The sequence below is a fragment of the Palaemon carinicauda genome, chromosome 10, assembly GCF_036898095.1.
Source record: "Palaemon carinicauda isolate YSFRI2023 chromosome 10, ASM3689809v2, whole genome shotgun sequence".
Classification (NCBI taxonomy): Eukaryota; Metazoa; Arthropoda; class Malacostraca; order Decapoda; family Palaemonidae; genus Palaemon; species Palaemon carinicauda.
Genome location: NC_090734.1, coordinates 140,975,248 through 140,997,621, shown reverse-complemented (window position 1 = coordinate 140,997,621; position 22,374 = coordinate 140,975,248). Strand labels below are relative to the sequence as shown.

General features: G+C 33.4%; 5 protein-coding genes across 5 annotated transcripts; all 5 read left to right on the top strand.

Annotated features, from left to right (window-relative positions):
• Positions 1 to 3,549: 3,549 nt before the first annotated feature.
• On the top strand, positions 3,550 to 4,559 carry LOC137648843 (pupal cuticle protein Edg-91-like). The gene is made up of 2 exons (XM_068382008.1): positions 3,550 to 3,599; positions 3,912 to 4,559. Exons 1-2 carry the CDS (start codon positions 3,588 to 3,590, stop codon positions 4,440 to 4,442), a joined length of 543 nt encoding a protein of 180 aa, XP_068238109.1. The 5' UTR covers positions 3,550 to 3,587; the 3' UTR covers positions 4,443 to 4,559.
• Positions 4,560 to 7,564: 3,005 nt separating this feature from the next.
• LOC137648842 (glycine-rich protein-like) lies at positions 7,565 to 8,600 on the top strand. The gene is made up of 2 exons (XM_068382007.1): positions 7,565 to 7,614; positions 7,953 to 8,600. The coding sequence occupies exons 1-2, from the start codon at positions 7,603 to 7,605 to the stop codon at positions 8,481 to 8,483; spliced, it is 543 nt and encodes a 180-aa protein (XP_068238108.1). The 5' UTR covers positions 7,565 to 7,602; the 3' UTR covers positions 8,484 to 8,600.
• Positions 8,601 to 11,298: 2,698 nt separating this feature from the next.
• LOC137648292 (pupal cuticle protein Edg-91-like) lies at positions 11,299 to 12,499 on the top strand. The gene is made up of 2 exons (XM_068381221.1): positions 11,299 to 11,475; positions 11,871 to 12,499. The coding sequence occupies exons 1-2, from the start codon at positions 11,299 to 11,301 to the stop codon at positions 12,399 to 12,401; spliced, it is 708 nt and encodes a 235-aa protein (XP_068237322.1). The 3' UTR covers positions 12,402 to 12,499.
• A 3,066-nt stretch (positions 12,500 to 15,565) lies between these two features.
• Positions 15,566 to 16,512, top strand: LOC137648847 (pupal cuticle protein Edg-91-like). Its single transcript, XM_068382012.1, has 2 exons — positions 15,566 to 15,577; positions 15,903 to 16,512. Exons 1-2 carry the CDS (start codon positions 15,566 to 15,568, stop codon positions 16,431 to 16,433), a joined length of 543 nt encoding a protein of 180 aa, XP_068238113.1. The 3' UTR covers positions 16,434 to 16,512.
• A 2,833-nt stretch (positions 16,513 to 19,345) lies between these two features.
• On the top strand, positions 19,346 to 20,302 carry LOC137648844 (pupal cuticle protein Edg-91-like). Its single transcript, XM_068382009.1, has 2 exons — positions 19,346 to 19,389; positions 19,711 to 20,302. The coding sequence occupies exons 1-2, from the start codon at positions 19,378 to 19,380 to the stop codon at positions 20,239 to 20,241; spliced, it is 543 nt and encodes a 180-aa protein (XP_068238110.1). The 5' UTR covers positions 19,346 to 19,377; the 3' UTR covers positions 20,242 to 20,302.
• Positions 20,303 to 22,374: the final 2,072 nt, after the last annotated feature.

Here is a 22,374-nt window from a genome sequence, read left to right as displayed (position 1 = left end):
ACATAATGTTAATGCGGCGTCTACCCAGTTACGCGAAGTTTCTTTTAGTGCCCGACCTCTCTCTCTCTCTCTCTCTCTCTCTCTCTCTCTCTCTCTCTCTCTCTCTCTCTCTCTCTCCCTCTCTCTCTCTCTCTTTTATATATATATATATATATATATATATATATATATATATATATATATATATATATATATATATATATATGTGTGTGTGTGTATATATATATATATATATATATATATATATATATATATATATATATATATATATATATATATATATATATTCCGGTCGCTCCTTGCTCTCCCCATCCCTGGGATATAGCCATACCCTGGGGAAAGGGGATGCGTGTACGTGTGTGCATATTTATCCAAATATTTAGCGGCCTTTTTTTCGGGTTGTTTATACTAATGAAATTAATGAATAGTAATGAAGAAAATTTCATCATTCAATATTTTCTCATCATTAATACCATTGTACACGAGGACCACCAAAAGTATTATTATTATTATTATTATTATTATTATTATTATTATTATTAGTTGCTAAGCTACAACCCTAGTTGGAAAAGCAAAATGTTATTAGCCCTAGGACTCCAACAGAGAAAATAGCCCAGTGAGGAAAGGAAATAAGGAAACTACAAGAAAAGTAATTTACAATTAATATAAAATATTTTAAGAACAGTAACAACAGAGGGCAAAACAAACACTCTGACAAACTTTCCCACCAAAAGGACTCCCAGCTTCAGGACTAAGAGATTTATGACTCAAGGGGACCCATCTTCCGCAGAGAATTGCCAAGGGCTCCATGTTCCCAGGTAGTCTTGATCGTCTACAGGGATGAGTTTGCATGTTAGAGCAATCTCAGGTGACATTACCTTTGGAAGTCTTGGCTGTGAAGTGTGGAAACTTTTTAACTTTAGGGAGAGTGTTCCGAATAGTCTGGAGAGGAAACTTCTCCATTTGCTGGCACTCCTCTTCATATCCATAAAGTTTATTTTAAAATTCTGTATAATGTTCATATATATTACTCTACGTTTAAAATTGTGGCCAGGAAGCTGTAACACACAAACACAACACACAAACACATAACGAAGTTGGAAGGAGGTTATGTTTTACCCACTGTTTGTGTGTTTGTGTTTGTGTTTGTTTGTGAACGGGCTTCCTGGCCACAATTTTAATCGTAATGAAACTTGAAGGGATTAACTGTTATGTAGAAAGCTGGAAATTATTAAATTTTCGAATGTTAAGATCAAAGGTCAAGGTCTCGGTCAAGCAAAATGTCCAATTCACGTAACCAGCCATAGGTTTGGACATCGTTGTCACAGAGACTTCAAACTTGGTTCATATTTGCGTGTAAAAAAATCCACGCCAATTAATATATTTTAAGGTCAAAGAGCAAGGTCAAGCAAAAGGTCGAGAAATAAACTGCCGCGGCGGAGGTCTGCGCTCTACTGAGTGCCTCTCTAGTTAAGTAGTGTGAGGTCAGAAGGCCAAGTGTTGAAGTGGCAGATAAGAAGGCTAATTTACAGGCTACCTTAGCGCAAGAGCCCGTGGCCTGCACCTTCAGTACAGATCGCTCTAATACCTACCTACCGAAAAGGCTAAAAGTCAAGAAAAGGATCATCTCTAATGGTCGTGGGAAAAAGGAACAAGGGTAGTTGCAGTAAGGGTTAGAAATCGATGATAAAATGAGAACTAAGGGAGATTTGTGAATAAAACATTGAATTCATGTTTATTATACGATAATTGATACAAGATGTATTAAAAAAACACACACAAAATTATAAAAGGTAATTGTTTAGGTTTGTCTTAGCAACTATACATCTGTTATAAATGAACTCTCAAAAAGTTAGTGAACATCGATTGTTCTATAAACATTTAAATATAACTATTTGTTTTATCAGTAATGCTCATTTATTTTTACGGAAGGGTTAGTTTCCCATATTCTTTTTATTATCATTGAATAAACCTCTAAAAAAAAGATATAGTACATCATTAGACCTAAATCTTCTGGAATAGTCTCGTTCACAAAGTAATTGCCAACCTGTTTTTGAAAGAATCATATAAATTCTTTGTTCTTTACAGCAACTGAACACAATGAATATATCAGCATTATTATAAAAAGTAAAGGGGCAATCAGTAGAGCGCAGACCTCCGCCGTGGCAGCTTATATCTCGACCTTTTACTCGATCTTGACCTTGACCTATGACCTAAACATGTATCAGTGGGCGTGGATTTTCATACGCTCAAACATAAACCAAGTTTGAAGTCTCTGATACAATGATGTCCAATTTATGGCTGATTACGTGAATTGGACATTTTGCTTGACTGTGACCTTGACCTTTGACCTAGCCCTTCAAAGATTTAATCATTTCCAGCTTTATACATAACAGTTAATCCCTGGAAATTTCATTACTCTACGATTAAAACTGTGACCGGGAAGCTGTTCACAAACACACAAACACACAAAAAGGGGATAAAAAATAACCTCCTTCCAACTTCGTTGGCGGAGGCAATAACCATATCCTTTTCCAATACAGGAGAGATATAGTAACGGATAAGACAATCCTCGTTACGGTTTGATAGCTTATTAGCATAATTAAATAATATTTTCCAAGGATTGCTGACTCTAGGAAATAAAAAACTCAGGAACTGTCAAGGTTAAATTAGATTTTAATTTTTGCTCAAATATTTGCTTAATCTTAATAAAATTTCTTTATTTAACCTACCTTCAGCAATGATGTATATATGTGTGTGATTGTCTGTAATATATATATATATATATATATATATATATATATATATATATATATATATATATATATATATATATATATATATATATATACACATATATATATGTATATATATATATATATATATATATATATATATATATATATGTGTGTGTGTGTGTGTGTGGGTGTGTGTATGTGTAAATATGTGTACTCACTGTCTACCTTTCTTACGCAAATTGATGAGTACTAAGGGAAACAGTTTATGTCATCTACTAAGAAGCATATTGCATTAGAACAATAACAAAAATAAATGAAAATTATTTTTCCAACGAGGACCTAAATTCGTTTTATCATCTACCAATTTGAATTACCTGTGGTATTCTAAAAAAACATAAAAGAATTCTCAATTCCTCATGTTTGAATGACGGTTAAAAAACCTTGAATTATTATATGAAAATAATCGCTAAATACATAATGAAGAAATTATTTTCATTTCTAGGGAATGGCTTTGGTTGGAAGAAAAAAAAAAAAGACAAAAGGGCTTAAAACAGAAAGAAATGCAAAATGACAGGTAAATGATCAAGCTTATAATAAGACAATGGACAGAGACAAACTAGAGACGAAGCGTATGGAAGATGAATTCATAATAGAATTAATAAAACTTCAAGGTCTTTGGTTATTCCGGATTCTGACGGATTCATGGTCAATGACATCATTTCTTGAACTCTGGGTGTGGCTAAGGGATGATGCTTGCGCTGTCCTCTTGTATATAAAGGTAATTCACAAGACGGACAGCATTAAGAAGCCAGTTGTCATACAACAGAGATCTACTCTTAATAGACAGCTATGAGATCACTGGTAAGACCTTAAGATAGAAACACTTATAAAACACAAGAACACATACATATAATGGGTGGTGTTGCTAGAGAAAACATAGTTTTCCAATACTTGTTTAATGCATATACTTAGTTTAAAGAGATGGAGGCTAGTTCACAATATCAAAAGCGTTTTCATCATATATGATATTTTATGATTTAGGTAATAAATAAAGAAAATTGATATATGAAATTATTAAAAGAATCTCTCTCTCTCTCTCTCTCTCTCTCTCTCTCTCTCTCTCTCTCTCTCTCTCTCTCTTATCATGATTAATAAGTTTGATATCCTCATCAGATCGCAGTCCTTTTGGTGGTCTTTGTGGCTGAAGGTGCTCCTGTAATCGGCTATGGAGGTCTCGGGGGACTCGGTGGCATTGGATTAGGAGGTCTCGGATTCAACGGTGGATTTGGTGGTGGATACGGTGGCTACGGAGGTCTCCTGAGTGCTGGCAACTATGCCAATGGATACAGCCACTCCAATGGATACAATCACGGAAACCACATTGGAGCAGGATATGGAGGATTGGGTGGACTGTCAAATGGCCATCTTAACACACACTTCCTCGGAAAGCGAAGTGCTGATCCAGAGCCAGTATTACCTCTCGGAGGACTTGGCTATGGCGGACTTGGACTTGGAGGTCTTGGCTTAGGCTTAAACGGTGGATACGGAGGTGGATATGGTGGCTACGGTGGTCTCTTGAGCGCTGGTAACTATGCCAATGGATACAGTCACTCCGATGGATACAGTCACGGAAACCATATTGGAAACCAGTTTGGAGGATTAGGTGGTCTGTCCCATGGCCACACAAACCTGCTGGGAAAGTAAGGCGTTGACCCTAAACCTGTATCGGAGGAAAACACAACTGGTGCCACTGGAAATCCTTCTTGGAGGATCTCTACGAAGGATGTTTAGACAATCATAGAAACGGCCATAGATATGGAATATACCTTTTTTTATATTATAAACTATGATCATTATCAAAATAAATCTATATATTTGCTGTGATACTTTTCTTCAAGCACGATTATTTACCTATATCTGTATAAATATTATACATATATACATTTCTATATTTTTGGTTAATGATGTAACTGTTATAAAAGTTCAGATCGAACAACCATAGAATGGTAAGAAGTAAAAGTTTTCTGGATCGCAGGAGAAAAGATAAATACTGATTTTAAGAAAGAAAATAAACACTCCTGTTATTAGAAAAAAAAAATATGAATTTAATTTAGCAATACAAAATAGGTACTTCCTGCTCCATGATGAAATAGTAGCAAGTAAAGAAGAAATTAATATTGATTCAAGAAAATTTGTATTGGAATCAGCACAAGGGATAGGTTGAAAAGTTCCTAAACAAGATTAAGGAAAACTATGAGAAAACACTAGAAACCTAATAAAGAAAAGATTAGAAATGAGAATAAATTCCAAGAGAGAGGAAATAGAATTATCAGAACTATCTAAAAAATAAATAAAATACCCTAGATATTTGTAAACATAATCAGACCAAAATTTGGTCAACACTAAAGATAGAAAGAAATATCAAGTTAATGAAAGGAAGAATTGGAACAAGGCGTCAACAGATATTTGCCTTAAAACATGAAAATGGAAATATTATCAATAAAAGAGATGAAGTGATAGAAATTGCAGAGCATTTCTGTACATTTCTATACAAAAGTGATATAAGAAATAAGTTTGCCAATAGAAATAATGGAACACATGAACCGGAACCGAATGTAACAGTAGAAAAAGTAAAGTAAGCTTCAAAAGGCATGAAAAGAGGCAAAGCAGCTGGAAAAAATGACCTAAAAATTTATTTAATAATAGATGGAGAAGATTGAATAACAGTAAAACTCGCTGAACTTCACACAATATTTCTGCAAAAAGGCTCTATACCTACAGTTACGAAAAAGTTTATCATTATACTAATTCACAAAAAAGAGACACCAAAGACTTTGAAAATTACCGCCCCCATAAGTTTACTTTACGTAAAATCTAAAATATTCACAAAGATCATATTAGGCCAAATAGAAAGACAGACGTTAATCAACCAAGAGACCAGACAGGATTTAGAAGTGGGAATTTAACAAATGGCCATATTCATGTAATTAACCAGTTCGTGGAAAAAAGCAACATAGTATGACAAACCACTGTGCATAGCATTTACAGACTATGAGAAAGCTTTGGATTTTGTTTAAACTTCAGCAGTAATGAAAGCATTTGTTTTAAAATACTTGAAGATATTTATACAGGAAGCACATCAATCCTTAAACTACATAAAGATAGTGAGGAAACTCCGATGGAGAAAGGAGTTAGACAGGGAAACCCCATCTCCTAATTTATTCACAGCGTGCCTAAAAGAAGTTTTTAAGAATTTAGGTTGGGAAAATGTAGGAATTAACATCATTGAGGAATACCTTAACAAGTTAAGATTTACAGATGACGGTTCTGTTCAGTGAATCATGGGAGGAACTGCAAAATATGATAGAATATATGAATAGAGAAAACAGAAATGTGGGACTGAAAATGAATATGAGCAAAACTAAGATAATGTTCAATGAAAATGCAGAGACAACAAAAAAGGGTTTTGCGAACCTCTAGGGATTGTTAATGAATATACATACTTAGGACAGACAGTGTTTCCTCAGGAAATGAAACTGAAATTAAGAAGGATATGCATTGGATAGAGAGCTTTTAATAAGCAAAATTATGTTATGATAAGTAAGATATAACTTACTCTATAGAGAAAAGTATTTAATCAGATGGTCCTACCAGTATTAACTTATGCACCAGAAATTTGGAGCCATGATAAAGTTTTAGAACATTAGCTATTTACAACTCAAAGAACTATTGGAAGAATAATGATGAGAGTAATACTACGAGACAAAAAAAGAGTAACATGGATACGAGAACAAACTAAAATTGAGGATATTCTAACAACATGTAAGAAAATGAAATGGTAATAGTCTATAACAACATAATATGAGGTAATCCTAGTGGCTCTAGGGAATGAAAAACTCAGGGACTGTTAAGGGTAAAATAGATTTCAATTTTTGCTCCAATATTCACTTAATCTTGAAAAATTTTCTTTATTTAACTTACCTTCAGCTATGATGTATGTATATGTGTGAGTGTATGTTATATATATATGTATATATATATATATATATATATATATATATATATATATATATATATATATATATATATATATATATACATATATATATATGTATATATATATACATATATATATGTATATATATATATATATATATATATATATATATATATATATATATATATATATATATATATATATATATATATAATGTGTGTGTGTGTTTGTACTCACTGTCTACCCTTCTTACGCAAGTTAATCAGTACTAAAGGAAACTGTTCATGTCATTCACCAAGAAGCATATCACATATAGAACAATGACAGAAATAAATGCAAATAATTTTTTCCCAATGAGGACCTAAATTCGTTTTATCATCTGCAATTCGAACTGCCTGCGGTATCTTAAAAAAAAAAAAACCTAAAAGTATTCTCATTCCCCGTGTTTGAATTACGGTTAAGAAACCTTGAAATATTACCTGAAAATAATCACTAAATACAAAATATAAAAATTATTTTCAGTTCAAGAAAATGGTTCTGATTGAAAGGGAAAAAAATAGACAAAAGAGTTTAGAACAGAAAAAATTCAAAATTTGCAGTAAATGATGAACCTTATAAGACGAGGGACAGAGACAAACTAGAAACGAAGCGTGCAGGAGATGAACTAATGATATTGATCAAACTTCAAGGTCCTTCACTATTCTGGTCTCGAACGGATTCATAGTCAATGACATCATTTCTTGAACTCTGGGTGTGGCTAAGGGATAATGCTTGCGCTGTCCTCTTGTATATAAAGGTAATTCACAAGACGGACAGCATTAACAAGCCAGTTGTCATACAACAGACATCTACTCTTAATAGACAGCTATGAGATCACTGGTAAGACCTTAGTATACAAACTCTTATAAAACACAAGAACACATACATATAATGGGTGGTGTTGCTAGAGAAAACATAGTTTTCCAATACTTGTTTAATGCATATACTTAGTTTAAAGATATATTATTATATGAAGGCTAGTTCACAAATATCACAAGCGTTTTCATCATATATGAAAATATTTTATGATATAGGTAATAAAACAAGAAAATTGATATATGGAATTATTAAAAGAATCTCTCTCTCTCTCTCTCTCTCTCTCTCTCTCTCTCTCTCTCTCTCTCTCTCTCTCTCTCTCTCTCTCTTATCATGATTAACCATTTTGATATCCTCATCAGATCGCAGTCCTTTTGGTGGCCTTTGTGGCTGAAGGTACTCCTGTAATCGGCTATGGAGGTCTTGGGGGACTCGGTGGCATTGGATTAGGAGGTCTCGGATTCAACGGTGGATTTGGTGGTGGATACGGTGGCTACGGAGGTCTCCTGGGTGCTGGTAACTACGCCAATGGATACAGCCACTCCAATGGATACAATCACGGAAACCACATTGGAGCAGGATATGGAGGATTGGGTGGCCTGTCAAATGGCCATCTTAACACACACTTCCTCGGAAAGCGAAGTGCCGATCCAGAGCCAGTGTTACCCCTTGGAGGACTTGGCTACGGGGGACTTGGACTTGGTGGTCTTGGCTTAGGCTTAAACGGTGGATACGGAGGTGGATACGGTGGCTACGGTGGTCTCTTGAGTGCTGGTAACTATGCCAATGGATACAGTCACTCCGATGGATACAGTCACGGAAACCATATTGGAAACCAGTTTGGAGGATTAGGTGGTCTGTCCCATGGCCATACAAACCTGCTGGGAAAGTAAGGCGTTGACCTTAAACCTGCTTAGGAGGAAAACTCAACTGGTGCCACTGGAAATCCTTCTTGGAGGATCTCTACGAAGGAGGATTAGACAATGATAGAAACGTCCATAGATATGGAATATACCTTTTTTTATATTATACAATATGATCATTATCAAAATAAATGTATATATTTGCTGTGATACTTTTCTTCAAGCACGATTATTTACTTATATGTTTATGAATATTATATATACATACATATATACATCTCTATATTTTTGGTTAATGAGGTAACTGTTATAAAAGTTCAGATCGAGCAACCATAGAATGGTAAGAAGTAAAAATTGTCTGGATCTCAGGAAAAAAGATAAAAACTGATTTTAAGAAAGAAAATAAACACTTTGATGAATTTAGTTTAGCCATACAAAATAGGCACTTCCTGCTCCATGATGAAATAGTAGCAAGTAAAGAAGAAATGAATAGTGATTCAAGAAAATTTGTATTGGAATCAGCACAAGAGATAGGTTGAAAAGTTCCTAAACAGGATTAATGAAAACTATAAGAAAACACTAGAAACCTAATAAAGAAAAGATTGGAAATGAGGATAAATTCCAAGAGAGATGAAGTAGAATTAGCAGAGGTATCCAAAAACTGAACAGAATACCCTAGATATTTGTAAACACAATCAGACCAAACTTTAGTCAACACTAAAGAAAGGAGGAAATATCAAGTTAATGAGAGGAAGACTTGGGACAAGGCGTCAACATATATTTGCTTTGAAGCATGAAAATGGAAATATTATCAATAAAAGACATGAATGAATAAGAATTGCAGAGCACTTCTGTACATTGCTATACAAAAGTGATATAAGAAATAAGTTTGCCAATAGAAATAAGGAAACACATAAACCGGAACCGAATGTAACAGTAGAAAAAGTAAAGTAAGCATTAAAAGGCATGAAAAGAGGCAAAGCAGCTGGAAAAGACTTAACAATTTATTTGATAATAGATGGAGAAGATTAAATAACAGTAGAACTCACTGAACTTCAGACAATATGTCTACAAATAGGCTCTATACCTACAGTTTCGAAAAATCTTATCATTATACTAATTCACAAAAACAGAGACACCAAAGACTTTAAAAATTACCGCCCCAATAAGTTTACTTTCCGTAAAAACTAAAATATTCACAAAGATCATATTAGGCCAAACAGAAAGACAGACGTTAATCAACCAAGAGACCAGGCAGGATTTAGAAGTGGGAATTTAACAAATGGCCATATTCATGTAATTAACCAGTTAGTGGAAAAGCAACATAGTATGACAAACCACTGTGCAAAGCAATTACAGACTATGAGAAAGCTTTGGATTTTGTCTAAACTTCAGCAGTAATGAAAGCATTTGTTTTAAAATACTTGAAGATATTTATACAGGAAGCACAGAAATCTTTAAACTACATAAAGATAGTGAGGAAACTCCGATGGAGAAAGGAGTTAGATAAGGAAACCCCATCTCCTAATTTATTCACAGCGTGCCTAAAAGAAGTTTTTAAGAATTTAGGTTGGGAAAATGTAGGAATTAACATCAATGAGGAATACCTTAACAAGTTAAGATTTACAGATGACAGTTCTGTTCAGTGAATTATGAGAGGAACTGCAAAATATGATAGAATATATGAATAAAGAAAGCAGAAACGTGGGACTGAAAATGAATATGAGCAAAACTGAGATAACGTTCAATGAAGATGCAGAGACAACAAAAAAAGGTTTAACGAACCTCTAGAGATTGTTAATGAATATACATACATGGGACAGGCAGTTTTTCCCCAGGAAATGAGACCGAAATTAAGAAGAATAAGCATTGGATAGAGAGCTTTTAATAAGCAAAATTATATCATGATAAGTAAAATGTAACTTACTCTAAAGAGAAAAGTATTTAATCAGATGGTCCTACCAGTATTAACTTATGCACCAGAAATTTGGAGCCATGATAAAGTTTTAGAACATTAGTTATTTACAACTCAAATAACTATTGGAAGAATAATGATAAGAGTAACACTACGAGACAAAAAAAAAGAGCAACATGGATACGAGAACAAACTTAAGTTGAGGATATTCTAACATGTAAGAAAATAAAATGGTAAAAGTCTATAACAACATAATATCAGGTTAACCTGGTGGCTCTAGGGAATGAAAAACTCAGGGACTGTAAAGGGTAAAATAGATTTCAATTTTTGCTCCAATATTCACTTACTCTTGATAAATTTTCTTTATTTAACCTATCTTCAGCAAAGATGTACATATGTGTGAGTGTCATATATATATATATATATATATATATATATATATATATATATGTATATATATATATATATATATATATATATATATATATATATATATATATATATATATATATATATATACATATATATATAAAATGTGTGTGCTTGTAATCAGTGTCTACCTTTCTTACGCAAATTGATTAGTACTAAAGGAAACTGTTCATGTCATCCACCAAGAAGAATATCACTTATAGAACAATGCCAGAAATAAATGCAAATAATTTTTCCAAATGAGGACCTAAATTCATTTTATCATCTGCAATTCAAACTACCTGAGGAATTCTAAAAAATAATAGTATTTTAATTCCTACTGCTTGACTGGCGGTTAGAAAATCTTAAAATATTATATGAAAATAATCACTAATTACATAATGAAGAAATTATTTTCAATTCAAGAGAAAGGTTCTGGTTGAAGAATAAAAAAAAACCGAAAGGTTTAAAAAAGAAAGAATTTGAAAATGTCCAGTAAATGATCAACGTTATAATAAGACAATGGACAGAGACAAACTAGAGACGAAGCGTATGGAAGATGAATTCATAATAGAATTAATAAAACTTCAAGGTGTTTGGTTATTCCGGATTCTGACGGATTCATGGTCAATGACATCATTTCTTGAATTCTGGGTGTGGCTAAGGGATAATGCTTGCGCTGTCCTCTTGTATATAAAGGTAATTCACAAGACGGACAGCATTAAGAAGCCAGTTGTCATACAACAGAGATCTACTCTTAATAGACAGCTATGAGATCACCGGTAAGACCTTAAGATACAAACACTTATAAAACACAAGAATATATAATGGGTGGTGTTGCTAGAGAAAACATAGTTTTCCAATACTTGTTTAATGCATATACTTAGTTTAAACAGATATTATTATATGGAGGCTAGTTCACAAATATCAAAAGCGTTTTCATCATATATGAAAATATTTTATGATTTAGGTAATAAAACAAGAAAATTTATTAAAAGAATCTCTCTCTCTCTCTCTCTCTCTCTCTCTCTCTCTCTCTCTCTCTCTCTCTCTCTCTCTCTCTCCATGAATAATAAGTTTGATATCCTCATCAGATCGCAATCCTTTTGGTGGCCTTTGTGGCTGAAGGTGCTCCTGTAATCGGCTATGGAGGTCTTGGGGGACTCGGTGGCCTTGGATTAGGTGGTCTTGGATTCAACGGTGGATTTGGTGGTGGATACGGTGGCTACGGAGGTCTCCTGAGTGCTGGTAACTATGCCAATGGATACAGCCACTCCAATGGATACAATCACGGAAACCACATTGGAGCAGGATATGGAGGATTGGGTGGACTGTCAAATGGCCATCTTAACACACACTTCCTCGGAAAGCGAAGTGCTGATCCAGAGCCAGTGTTACCCCTTGGAGGTCTTGGCTACGGAGGACTTGGACTTGGTGGTCTTGGCTTAGGCTTAAACGGTGGATACGGAGGTGGATACGGTGGCTACGGTGGTCTTTTGAGCGCTGGTAACTACGCCAATGGATACAGTCACTCCGATGGATACAGTCACGGAAACCATATTGGAAACCAGTATGAAGGATTAGGTGGTCTGTCCCATGGCCACACAAACCTGCTGGGAAAGTAAGGCGTTGACCCTAAACCTGTATCGGAGGAAAACACAACTGGTGCCACTGGAAATCCTTCCTGGAGGATCTCTACGAAGGATGATTAGACAATGATAGAAACGTCCATTTAGATGTTGTGGAGCATAAATTTTTATATTACACAATATGATCATTATCAAAATAAATGTATATATTTACTGTGATTTTTTCTTTCAAGCACAATTATTTACAAATATATATATATATATATATATATATATACATACATATATATATATATATATATATATATATATATATATATATATATATATATATATATATATATATATATATATATATATATATATGTTAAGCAGTAAAATTTGCCTGGATCTAAGGAAGAAAGACAAAAACTAATTTCAAAAAAGAAAATAAACACTCCTGTTATAAGAAAAAAAAATGGATAAATTTAGTTCAGCCATACAAAATAGGTACTTTCTGCTACATGAGGAAATAGAAGCAAGTAAAGAAGAATTGAATAGTAATTTATGAAAATTTGTATTGGAATCAGCACAAGAGATAGGTTGAAAAGTTCCTGAGCAAGATCAAGGAAAACTATAACAAAACACTAGAAACCTGATAAAGAAAAGATTGGAAATGATGGTAAATTTCACGAGATGAAATAGAATTAGCAGATTTATCCAAAAAATGAATAAATTAAAAACCCAAAATATTCCTAAACATAATCTGAAAATTAAGGCAACACTAAAGAAAGAAAGAAGTATCAAGTTAATGAAAGGATGACTTGGAATAAGGCGTCAACTTATATTTGCCTTAAAACATGAAAATGGAAATATTATCAATATAAGAGAAGAAGTGATAAAAATTGCAGAGCATTTCTTTATAGTTCTATACAATAGTGATATAAGAAATAAGTTTGCCAATAGAAATAAGGAAACACATAAACCGGAACCGAATGTAACAGTAGAAAAAGTAAAGTAAGCATTAAAAGGCATGAAAAGAGGCTAAACAGCAGGAGAAGATGGCCTAACAATAGATATATTAATAGATGGATAAGATTTAATAACAGTAAAACTCACTGAACTTTACACAAAATGTGTGCAAGAAAGTTCTATACCTACAGTTTTGAACACCTTTATCATTATACCAATTCAAAAAAACAGACCAAAAACCTTAAAAATTACCGCCCAAATAAGTTCACTTTCCTTAAAATCTAAAATATTCACAAAGATCATATTAGGCCGAATAGAGACAGACGTTAATCAACCAAGAGACCAGGCAGGATTTAGAAAAGGGAATTCAACAAATGGCCATATAGATGTAATTAACCAGTTAGTGGAAAAAGCAACATAGTATGACAAACTATTGTGCAAAGCATTTACAGACTATGAGAAAGCTTTGGATTTTGTCTAAACTTCAGCAGTAATGAAAGCATTTGTTTTAAAATACTTGAAGATATTTATACAGGAAGCACATCAATCGTTAAACTACCTAAAGATAATGAGGAAACTCCGATTGAGAAAGGAGTTAGACAGTGAAACCCCATCTCCTAATTTATTCACAGCGTGTCTAGAAGAAGTTTTTAAGAATTTAGGTTCGGAAAATGTAGGAATTAACATTAATGAGGAATACCTTAACAAGTTAAGATTCACAGATGATAGTTCTGTTCAGTGAATCATGGAAGGAACTGCAAAATATAGAATATATGAATAGAGAAAGCAGAAATGTGGGACTGAAAAGGAATATGAGCAAAACTAAGATAATTTTCAATGAAAATGCAGAGAAAACAAAAAAGGGTTTTGCGAAACTCTAGGGATTGTTAATGAATAAACATACTTAGGACAGACAGTGTTTCCCCAGGAAATGAGACCGAAATTAAGAAGGATATTCATTGTATAGAGAGCTTTTAATAAGGAAAATTATATTATGATAAGTAAGATATAACTTACTCTATAGAGAAAAGTATTTAATCAGATGGTCCTACCAGTATTAACTTATGCACCAGAAATTTGAAGCCGTACTAAAGTTTTAGAACATTAGCTACTTCTACTTTGGGAAGAATAATGATGGGAATAAGACTAATAGACAAAAAAGAGCAACATGGATACGAGAACAAACTAAAATTGAGGATATTCTAACATGTAAGAAAATGAAATGGTAATAGTCTATAACAACATAATATCAGGTAATCCTGGTGGCTCTAGAGAAGAAAACTGGACTGTCAGGGATAGTAAATTTTTGCTCCAATATTCACTTAATCTTGAAAAATTTTCTTTATTTAACCTATCTTCAGCAATGATGTACATATGTGTGTGTCTTATATATATATATATATATATATATATATATATATATATATATATATATATATATATATATATATATATATGTATGTATATATATATATATATATATATATATATATATATATATATATATATATATATATATATATATATATATATATATATATATATATATATATATATATATATATATATATATATATATATATATATATATATAAATGTGTGTGTGTGATTGTACTCACTGTGTACCCTTCTTAGGCAAGTTGATTAGTACTAAAGGAAACTGTCCATGTCATCCGCCAAGAAGCAAATCACATATACAACCATGACAGAAATAAATGCAAATAATTTTTCTCAATGAGGACCTAAATTCGTTTTATCATCTGCAGTTTGAACTCCCTGTGGTATTTTAAAAACCTAAAAGTATTCTCATTCCCCGTGTTTGAATGACGGTTAAAAAACCTTGACATACTACATGAAAATAATCACTAAATGCAAAATGTAAAGATTATTTTCAGTTCAAGAAAATGGTTCTGTTTGAAAGGGAGAAAAATAGACAAAAGAGTTTAGAACAGAAAAAAAAATTCAAAACTTCCAGTAAATGATGAACCTTATAATAAGACGAGGGACAGAGACAAACTAGAGACGAAGCGTGCGGGAGATGAACTAGTAATAGATCTAATAAAACTTCAAGGACCCTTGTTATTCTGGTCTTGGACGGATTCATGGTCAATGACATCATTTTTTGAACTCTGGGTGTAGCTAAGGGATAATGCTTGTGCTGTCCTCTTGTATATAAAGGTAATTCACAAGACGGACAGCATTATCAAGTCAGTTGTCATACAACAGAGATCTACTCTTAATAGACAGCTATGAGATCACTGGTAAGAATTTAAGATACAAACACTTATAAAACGCAAGAACATATAATGGGTGGGGTTGCTAGAGAAAACAGTTTTCCAATACTTGTTTAATGCATATACTTAGTTTAAAGATATATTATTATATGGAGGCTAGTTCACAAATATCAAAAGCGTTTTCATCATATATGAAAATATTCTATGATAGAGGTAATAAAACAAGAAAATTTAAATATGAAATTATTAAAAGAATCTCTCTCTCTCTCTCTCTCTCTCTCTCTCTCTCTCTCTCTCTCTCTCTCTCTCTCTCTCTCTCTTATTATGATTTAATGCTTGATATCCTCATCAGATCGCAGTCCTTTTGGTAGCCTTTGTGGCTGAAGGTGCTCCTGTAATCGGCTATGGAGGTCTTGGGGGACTCGGTGGTCTTGGATTAGGTGGTCTCGGATTCAACGGTGGATTTGGTGGTGGATACGGTGGCTACGGAGGTCTCCTGAGTGCTGGTAACTATGCCAATGGATACAGCCACTCAAATGGATACAATCACGGAAACCACATTGGAGCAGGATATGGAGGATTGGGTGGACTGTCAAATGGCCATCTTAACACACACTTCCTCGGAAAGCGAAGTGCTGATCCAGAGCCAGTGTTACCCATTGGAGGACTTGGCTATGGCGGACTTGGACTTGGACGTCTTGGCTTAGGCTTAAATGGTGGATACGGAGGTGGATACGGTGGCTACGGTGGTCTCTTGAGCGCTGGTTACTACGCCAATGGATACAGTCACTCCGATGGATACAGTCACGGAAACCATATTGGAAACCAGTATGGAGGATTAGCTGGTCTGTCCCATGGCCATACAAACCTGCTGGGAAAGTAAGGCGTTGACCCTAAACCTGTATAGGAGGAAAACACAACTGGTGCCACTGGAAATCCTTCTCGGAGGATCTCTACGAAGGATGATTAGACAATGATAGAAACGACCATAGATTTGGAATATATCTTTTTTTATATTATACAATATGATCATTATCAAAATAAATGTATATATTTGCTGTGATACTTTTCTTCAAGCACGATTATTTACTTATATGTGTATGAATATTATATATACATATATACATTTCTATATTTTTGGTTAATGAGGTAACTGTTATAAAAGTTCAGATCGAGCAACCATAGAATGGTAAGAAGTAAAAATTGTCTGGATCTCAGGAAAAAAGATAAAAACTGATTTTAAGAAAGAAAACAAACACTCCTGTTATAAGAAAAAAAAATTTATGAATTTAATCTAGCCAAACAAAATAGGTACTTCCTGCTACATGATGAAATAGTAGAAAGTAAAGAAGAAATGAATAGTGATTCAAGAAAATTTGTATTGGATTCAGCACAAGAGATAGGTTAATACATTCCAAGAGAGTTGAAGTAGAATTAGCAGAGGTATCCAAAAAAATAAACTAAATATTTGTAAACACAATCAGACCAAAATTTAGTCAACACCAAAGAAAGAAAGAAGTATCAAGTTAATAAAAGGAAGAATTGGAACAAGGTGTCAACAGATATTTTCCTTAAAACATGAAAATGGAAATATTATCAATAAAAGAGATGAAGTGATAAAAAATTGCAGAGAATTTCTGTACAGTGCTACACACTGGTGATATAAGAAATAAGTTTGCCAATGAAAATGATGAAACATAAACGGGTACCAAAAGTAACAGTAGAAAAAGTAAAGTAAGCATTAAAAGACATGAAAAGAGGCAAAACAGCAGGAGAAGATGGCCTAACAATAGATATGTTTATAGATGGATAAGATTTAATAACAGTAAAACTCGCTGAACTTTACACAAAATGTGTGTAAGAAAGTTCTATACCTATAGTTTTGAACACCTTTATCATTATACCAATTAAAAAAAAACAGACACCAAAGACTTTAAAAATTACCGCCCCAATAAGTTTACTTTACGTAAAATCTAAAATATTCACAAAGATCATATTAGGCCAAATAGAAAGACAGACGTTAATCAACCAAGAGACCAGGAAGGATTTAGAAGTGGGAATCCAACAACTAACTATATCCATGTAATTAAATAGCTAGTGAAAAAAACAACTTAGTATGACAAACCACTATGCATGGCATTTATAGACAATGAGAAAGCTTTTGGTTTTGTCTAAACTTCAACAGTAATGAAAGCATTTGTTTTGAAATACTTGAAGCTATCTATACGGGAAGTACAGCAATCCTAAAAATACATAAAGATAGTAAGGAAACTCCGACAGAGAAAGGAGTTAGACAGGGTGACCCCATCTAATTTATTCACAGCTCGCCTAGGAGAATTTTATAAGAATTTAGATTATGAAAATGAAGGAATTAACATTAATGAGGAATACCTTAACAACTTAAGATTTACTGATGATATAGTTCTGTTTATTGAATTATGGGAAGAACTGCAAAATGTGATAGAAGATTTGAATAGAGAAAGCAGAAATATGGGAATGAAAACGAATATGATTAAAACTAAGATATTGTTCAATGAAATTGTAAACATAACAGAAAATGGTTGGCGAACCTTTAGAGAATTGTTAATGAATATACTTACTTAGGACAGTGTTTCTCCAGGACATGAGACCGAAATTAAAAGAAGGATAAGCATGGGATAGAGAGCTTTTGATAAACAAAATTATATGATAACTAAAATGTCACTTTCTCTAAAGAATGAAGTATTTAATCAGATGGTCCTACCAGTATTAACTTATGCACCAGAAATTTGAAGCCGTACTAAAGTTTTAGAACAATAGCTACTTCTACTTTGGGAAGAATAATGATGGGAATAAGACTTATAGACAAAAAAGAGCAACATGGATATGAGAACAAACTAAAGTTGAGGATATTCTAACAACATGTAAGAAAATGAAATGGTAATAGTCTATAACAACATAATATCAGATAATCCTGGTGGCTCTAGGGAATGAAAAACTCAGGGACTGTAAAGGGTAAAATAGATTTCAATTTTTACTCCAATATTCACTTAATCTTGAAAAATTTTCTTTATTTAACCTATCTTCAGCAAAGATGTACATATGTGTGTGAGAGTGTTATATATATATATATATATATATATATATATATATATATATATATATATATATATATATATATATATATATATATATAAATAATTTGTGTGTGTGTTTGTAATCACTGTCTACCCTTCTTACGCAAGTTGATTAGTACTAAAGGAAACTGTTCATGTCATCCGCCAAGAAGCATATCACATATACAACAATGACAGAAATAAATGCAAATAATTTTTCCTAATGAGGACCTAAATTCGTTTTATCATCTGCAATTCGAACTACCTGAGGAATTCTAAGAAAATAAAAGTATTTTAATTCCTACTGCTTGAATGACGGTTAAAAAATCTTGAAATATTATATGAAAATAATCACTAATTACATAATGAAAAAATTATTTTCAATTCAAGAGAAAGGTTCTGGTTGAAAAAAAACAAAAACGAAAAGGTTTAAAACAGAAAGAATTTAAAAATGTCTAGAAAATGATCAACGTTATAATAAGACAAGGGACAGAGACAAACTAGAGACGAAGCTTTTGGAAGATGAATTCATAATAGAATTAATAAAACTTCAAGGTCTTTGGTTATTCCGGATTCTGACGGATTCATGGTCAATGACATAATTTCTTGAACTCTGGGTGTGGCTAAGGGATGATGCTTGCCTGTCCTCTTGTATATAAAGGTAATTCACAAGACGGACAGCATTAACAAGCCAGTTGTCATACAACAGAGGTCTACTCTTAATAGACAGCTATGAGATCATTGGTAAGACCTTAGTATATACATACTTATAAAACAAAAGAACACATACATACAGTATAATGGGTGGGGTTGCTAGAGAAAACATAGTTTTCCAATACTTGTTTAATGCATATACTTAGTTTAAAGATATATTATTATATGGAAGCTAGTTCACAAATATCAAAAGCGTTTTCATCATATATGAAAATATTCTATGATATAGGTAATAATACAAGAGAAAATTTAAAAATGAAATTATTAAAAATCTCTCTCTCTCTCTCTCTCTCTCTCTCTCTCTCTCTCTCTCTCTCTTATCATGGTTAATAAGTTTGATATCCTCATCAGATCGCAGTCCTTTTGGTGGCCTTTGTGGCTGAAGGTGCTCCTGTACTCGGCTATGGAGGTCTTGGGGGACTCGGTGGCATTGGATTAGGAGGTCTCGGATTCAACGATGGATTTGGTGGTGGATACGGTGGCTACGGAGGTCTCCTGAGTGCTGGTAACTATGCCAATGGATACAGCCACTCCAATGGATACAATCACGGAAACCACATTGGAGCAGGATATGGAGGATTGGGTGGACTGTCAAATGGCCATCTTAACACACACTTCCTCGGAAAGCGAAGTGCTGATCCAGAGCCAGTATTACCTCTCGGAGGACTTGGCTATGGCGGACTTGGACTTGGTGGTCTTGGCTTAGGCTTAAACGGTGGATACGGAGGTGGATACGGTGGCTACGGTGGTCTCTTGAGCGCTGGTAACTACGCCAATGGATACAGTCACTCCGATGGATACAGTCACGGAAACCATATTGGAAACCAGTATGGAGGATTAGGTGGTCTGTCCCATGGCCATACAAACCTGCTGGGAAAGTAAGGCGTTGACCCTAAACCTGCCTAGGAGGAAAACACAACTGGTGCCACTGGATTAGACAAAGACACCCACGGATTCGACTCAAACATGAATTAATATTCGATGTTTGCGAAGCTTTTCTTTTATTGTACATTATGAGCATTATCAAAATAAACATATATATTTGCTGTAAATTTCTTTCTCTTCAAATACAACGTATTGTATATGGTAGGCAACTTTGGATTGAGTAATTACTGTGATACATATATATATATATATATATATATATATATATATATATATATATATATATATATATATATATATATGTGTGTGTGTGTGTGTGTGTGTGTATGCAAATATATATATACATATATATATATCATCAGCCACAACTAGTCCACTGCAGGATAAAGGTCTTCAGACATGCCCTTCCACTCGTGTCTGTTTAGGGTCTTTCTATGATAGCCTATACCCCCAAAATTTCTTATCTCGTTGATCCATCGTCTTCTCATCCTTCCCCTGCTTCTTTTGCAATCTCTAGAGACCCATTTTATTATTGTTAATGTCCTCTATTACCTATCATTCTCATTATATATCCTGCTCATGTCCATTTATTTTTCTTACATGTTAAAATATCCTTTACTGTACTTTGCTCTCGTATCCATGTTGCTCATTTTTGTCTCTCAGTGTTATTCCCATCGTTATTCTTTCCATAGCTCTTTGTGTTGGAAATAGCTAATGTTTTAAGGCTTTAGTAAGGCTCCAAGTTTCTGGTGTATAAGTTAATACTGGTAGGACCATCTGATTAAATACTTTTCTCTTTAGAGAAGTGACATTTTACTTAATATAATATAATTTTGTTTATCAAAAGCTCTTTATCCCATGCTTATCCTGCCTTTAATTTCGGTCTCATGTCCTGGTGAAACACTGTCCTAAGTATATTCATTAACAATTCTCTAAAGGTTCGCCAAACCCTTTTTTGTTGCGTCTGCATTTTCATTGAACAATATCTTAGTTTTAATCATATTCGTTTTCAGTCCCACATTTCTGCTCTCTCTATTCAAATCTTCTATCATATTTTGCAGTTCCTCCCATGATTCACTAAACAGAACTATGTCATCATTAAATCTTAAGTTGTTAAGGTATTCCTCATTAATGTTAATTCCTACATTTTCCCAACCTAAATTCTAACAAACTTCTAGGTACACTGTGAATAATTTAGGAGAGATTGGGTCTCCCTGTCTAACTCCTTTCTTAATCGGATTTAGTTTCACTATCTTTATGGAGCTTTAAGATTGCTGTACTTCCTGTAGAGATATTTTCAAGTATTCTAAAACAAGTTTCATCTATCCCTTGCCTAGAAATGCTTTCATTACTGCTGAAGTTTTGACGAAACCAACAGCTTTCTCATTGTCTATAAATGCCATGTATAGTGATTTGTCATACAATGTTGCTTTTTCCACTAGCTGGTTAATTACATCTATATGGTCAGTTGTTGAATTCCCTCTTCTAAATCCTGCCCGGTCTCTTGGTTGATTAAAGTCTGTCTTTCTATTCGGCCTAATATGGTCTTTGTGAATATTTTAGATTTTACGGAAAGTAAACTTATTGGGCGGTAATTTTTAAAGTCTTTAATGTCTCTGTTTTCGTGAATTGGTGAAATGATGAAGTTTTTTAAACTATAGGTGTAGAGCCTTCTTGCAGAAATTTTTTGTAAAGTTCAGCGATTTTTACTGTTAAATCTTCTCCATCTATTATTAAATAAATTGTTAGGCCATCTTCTACTGCGGCTTTGCCTCTTTTCAAGCCTTTTAATGCTAATTTTACTTTTTCTACTGTTACTTATGGTACGGGTTTATGTGTTTCATTATTTCTATTGGCAAACCTATTTCTTATATCACTATTGTATAGCACTGTACAGAAATGCTCTGCAGTTTTTATAACTTCATCTCTTTTATTGATATTTCCATTTTTATGCTCTTGACGCCTTGTTCCAATTCTTCCTTTCATTAACCTGATACTTCTTTCTTTCTTTAGTTTCGTAAAGTTTGGTCTGACTGTGTTTACGAATATCTAGGGTATTCTGTTTATTTTTTAGATAGTTTTGCTAATTCTATATCGTTTCTCTTGAAATTTACCCTCATTTCCAATCTT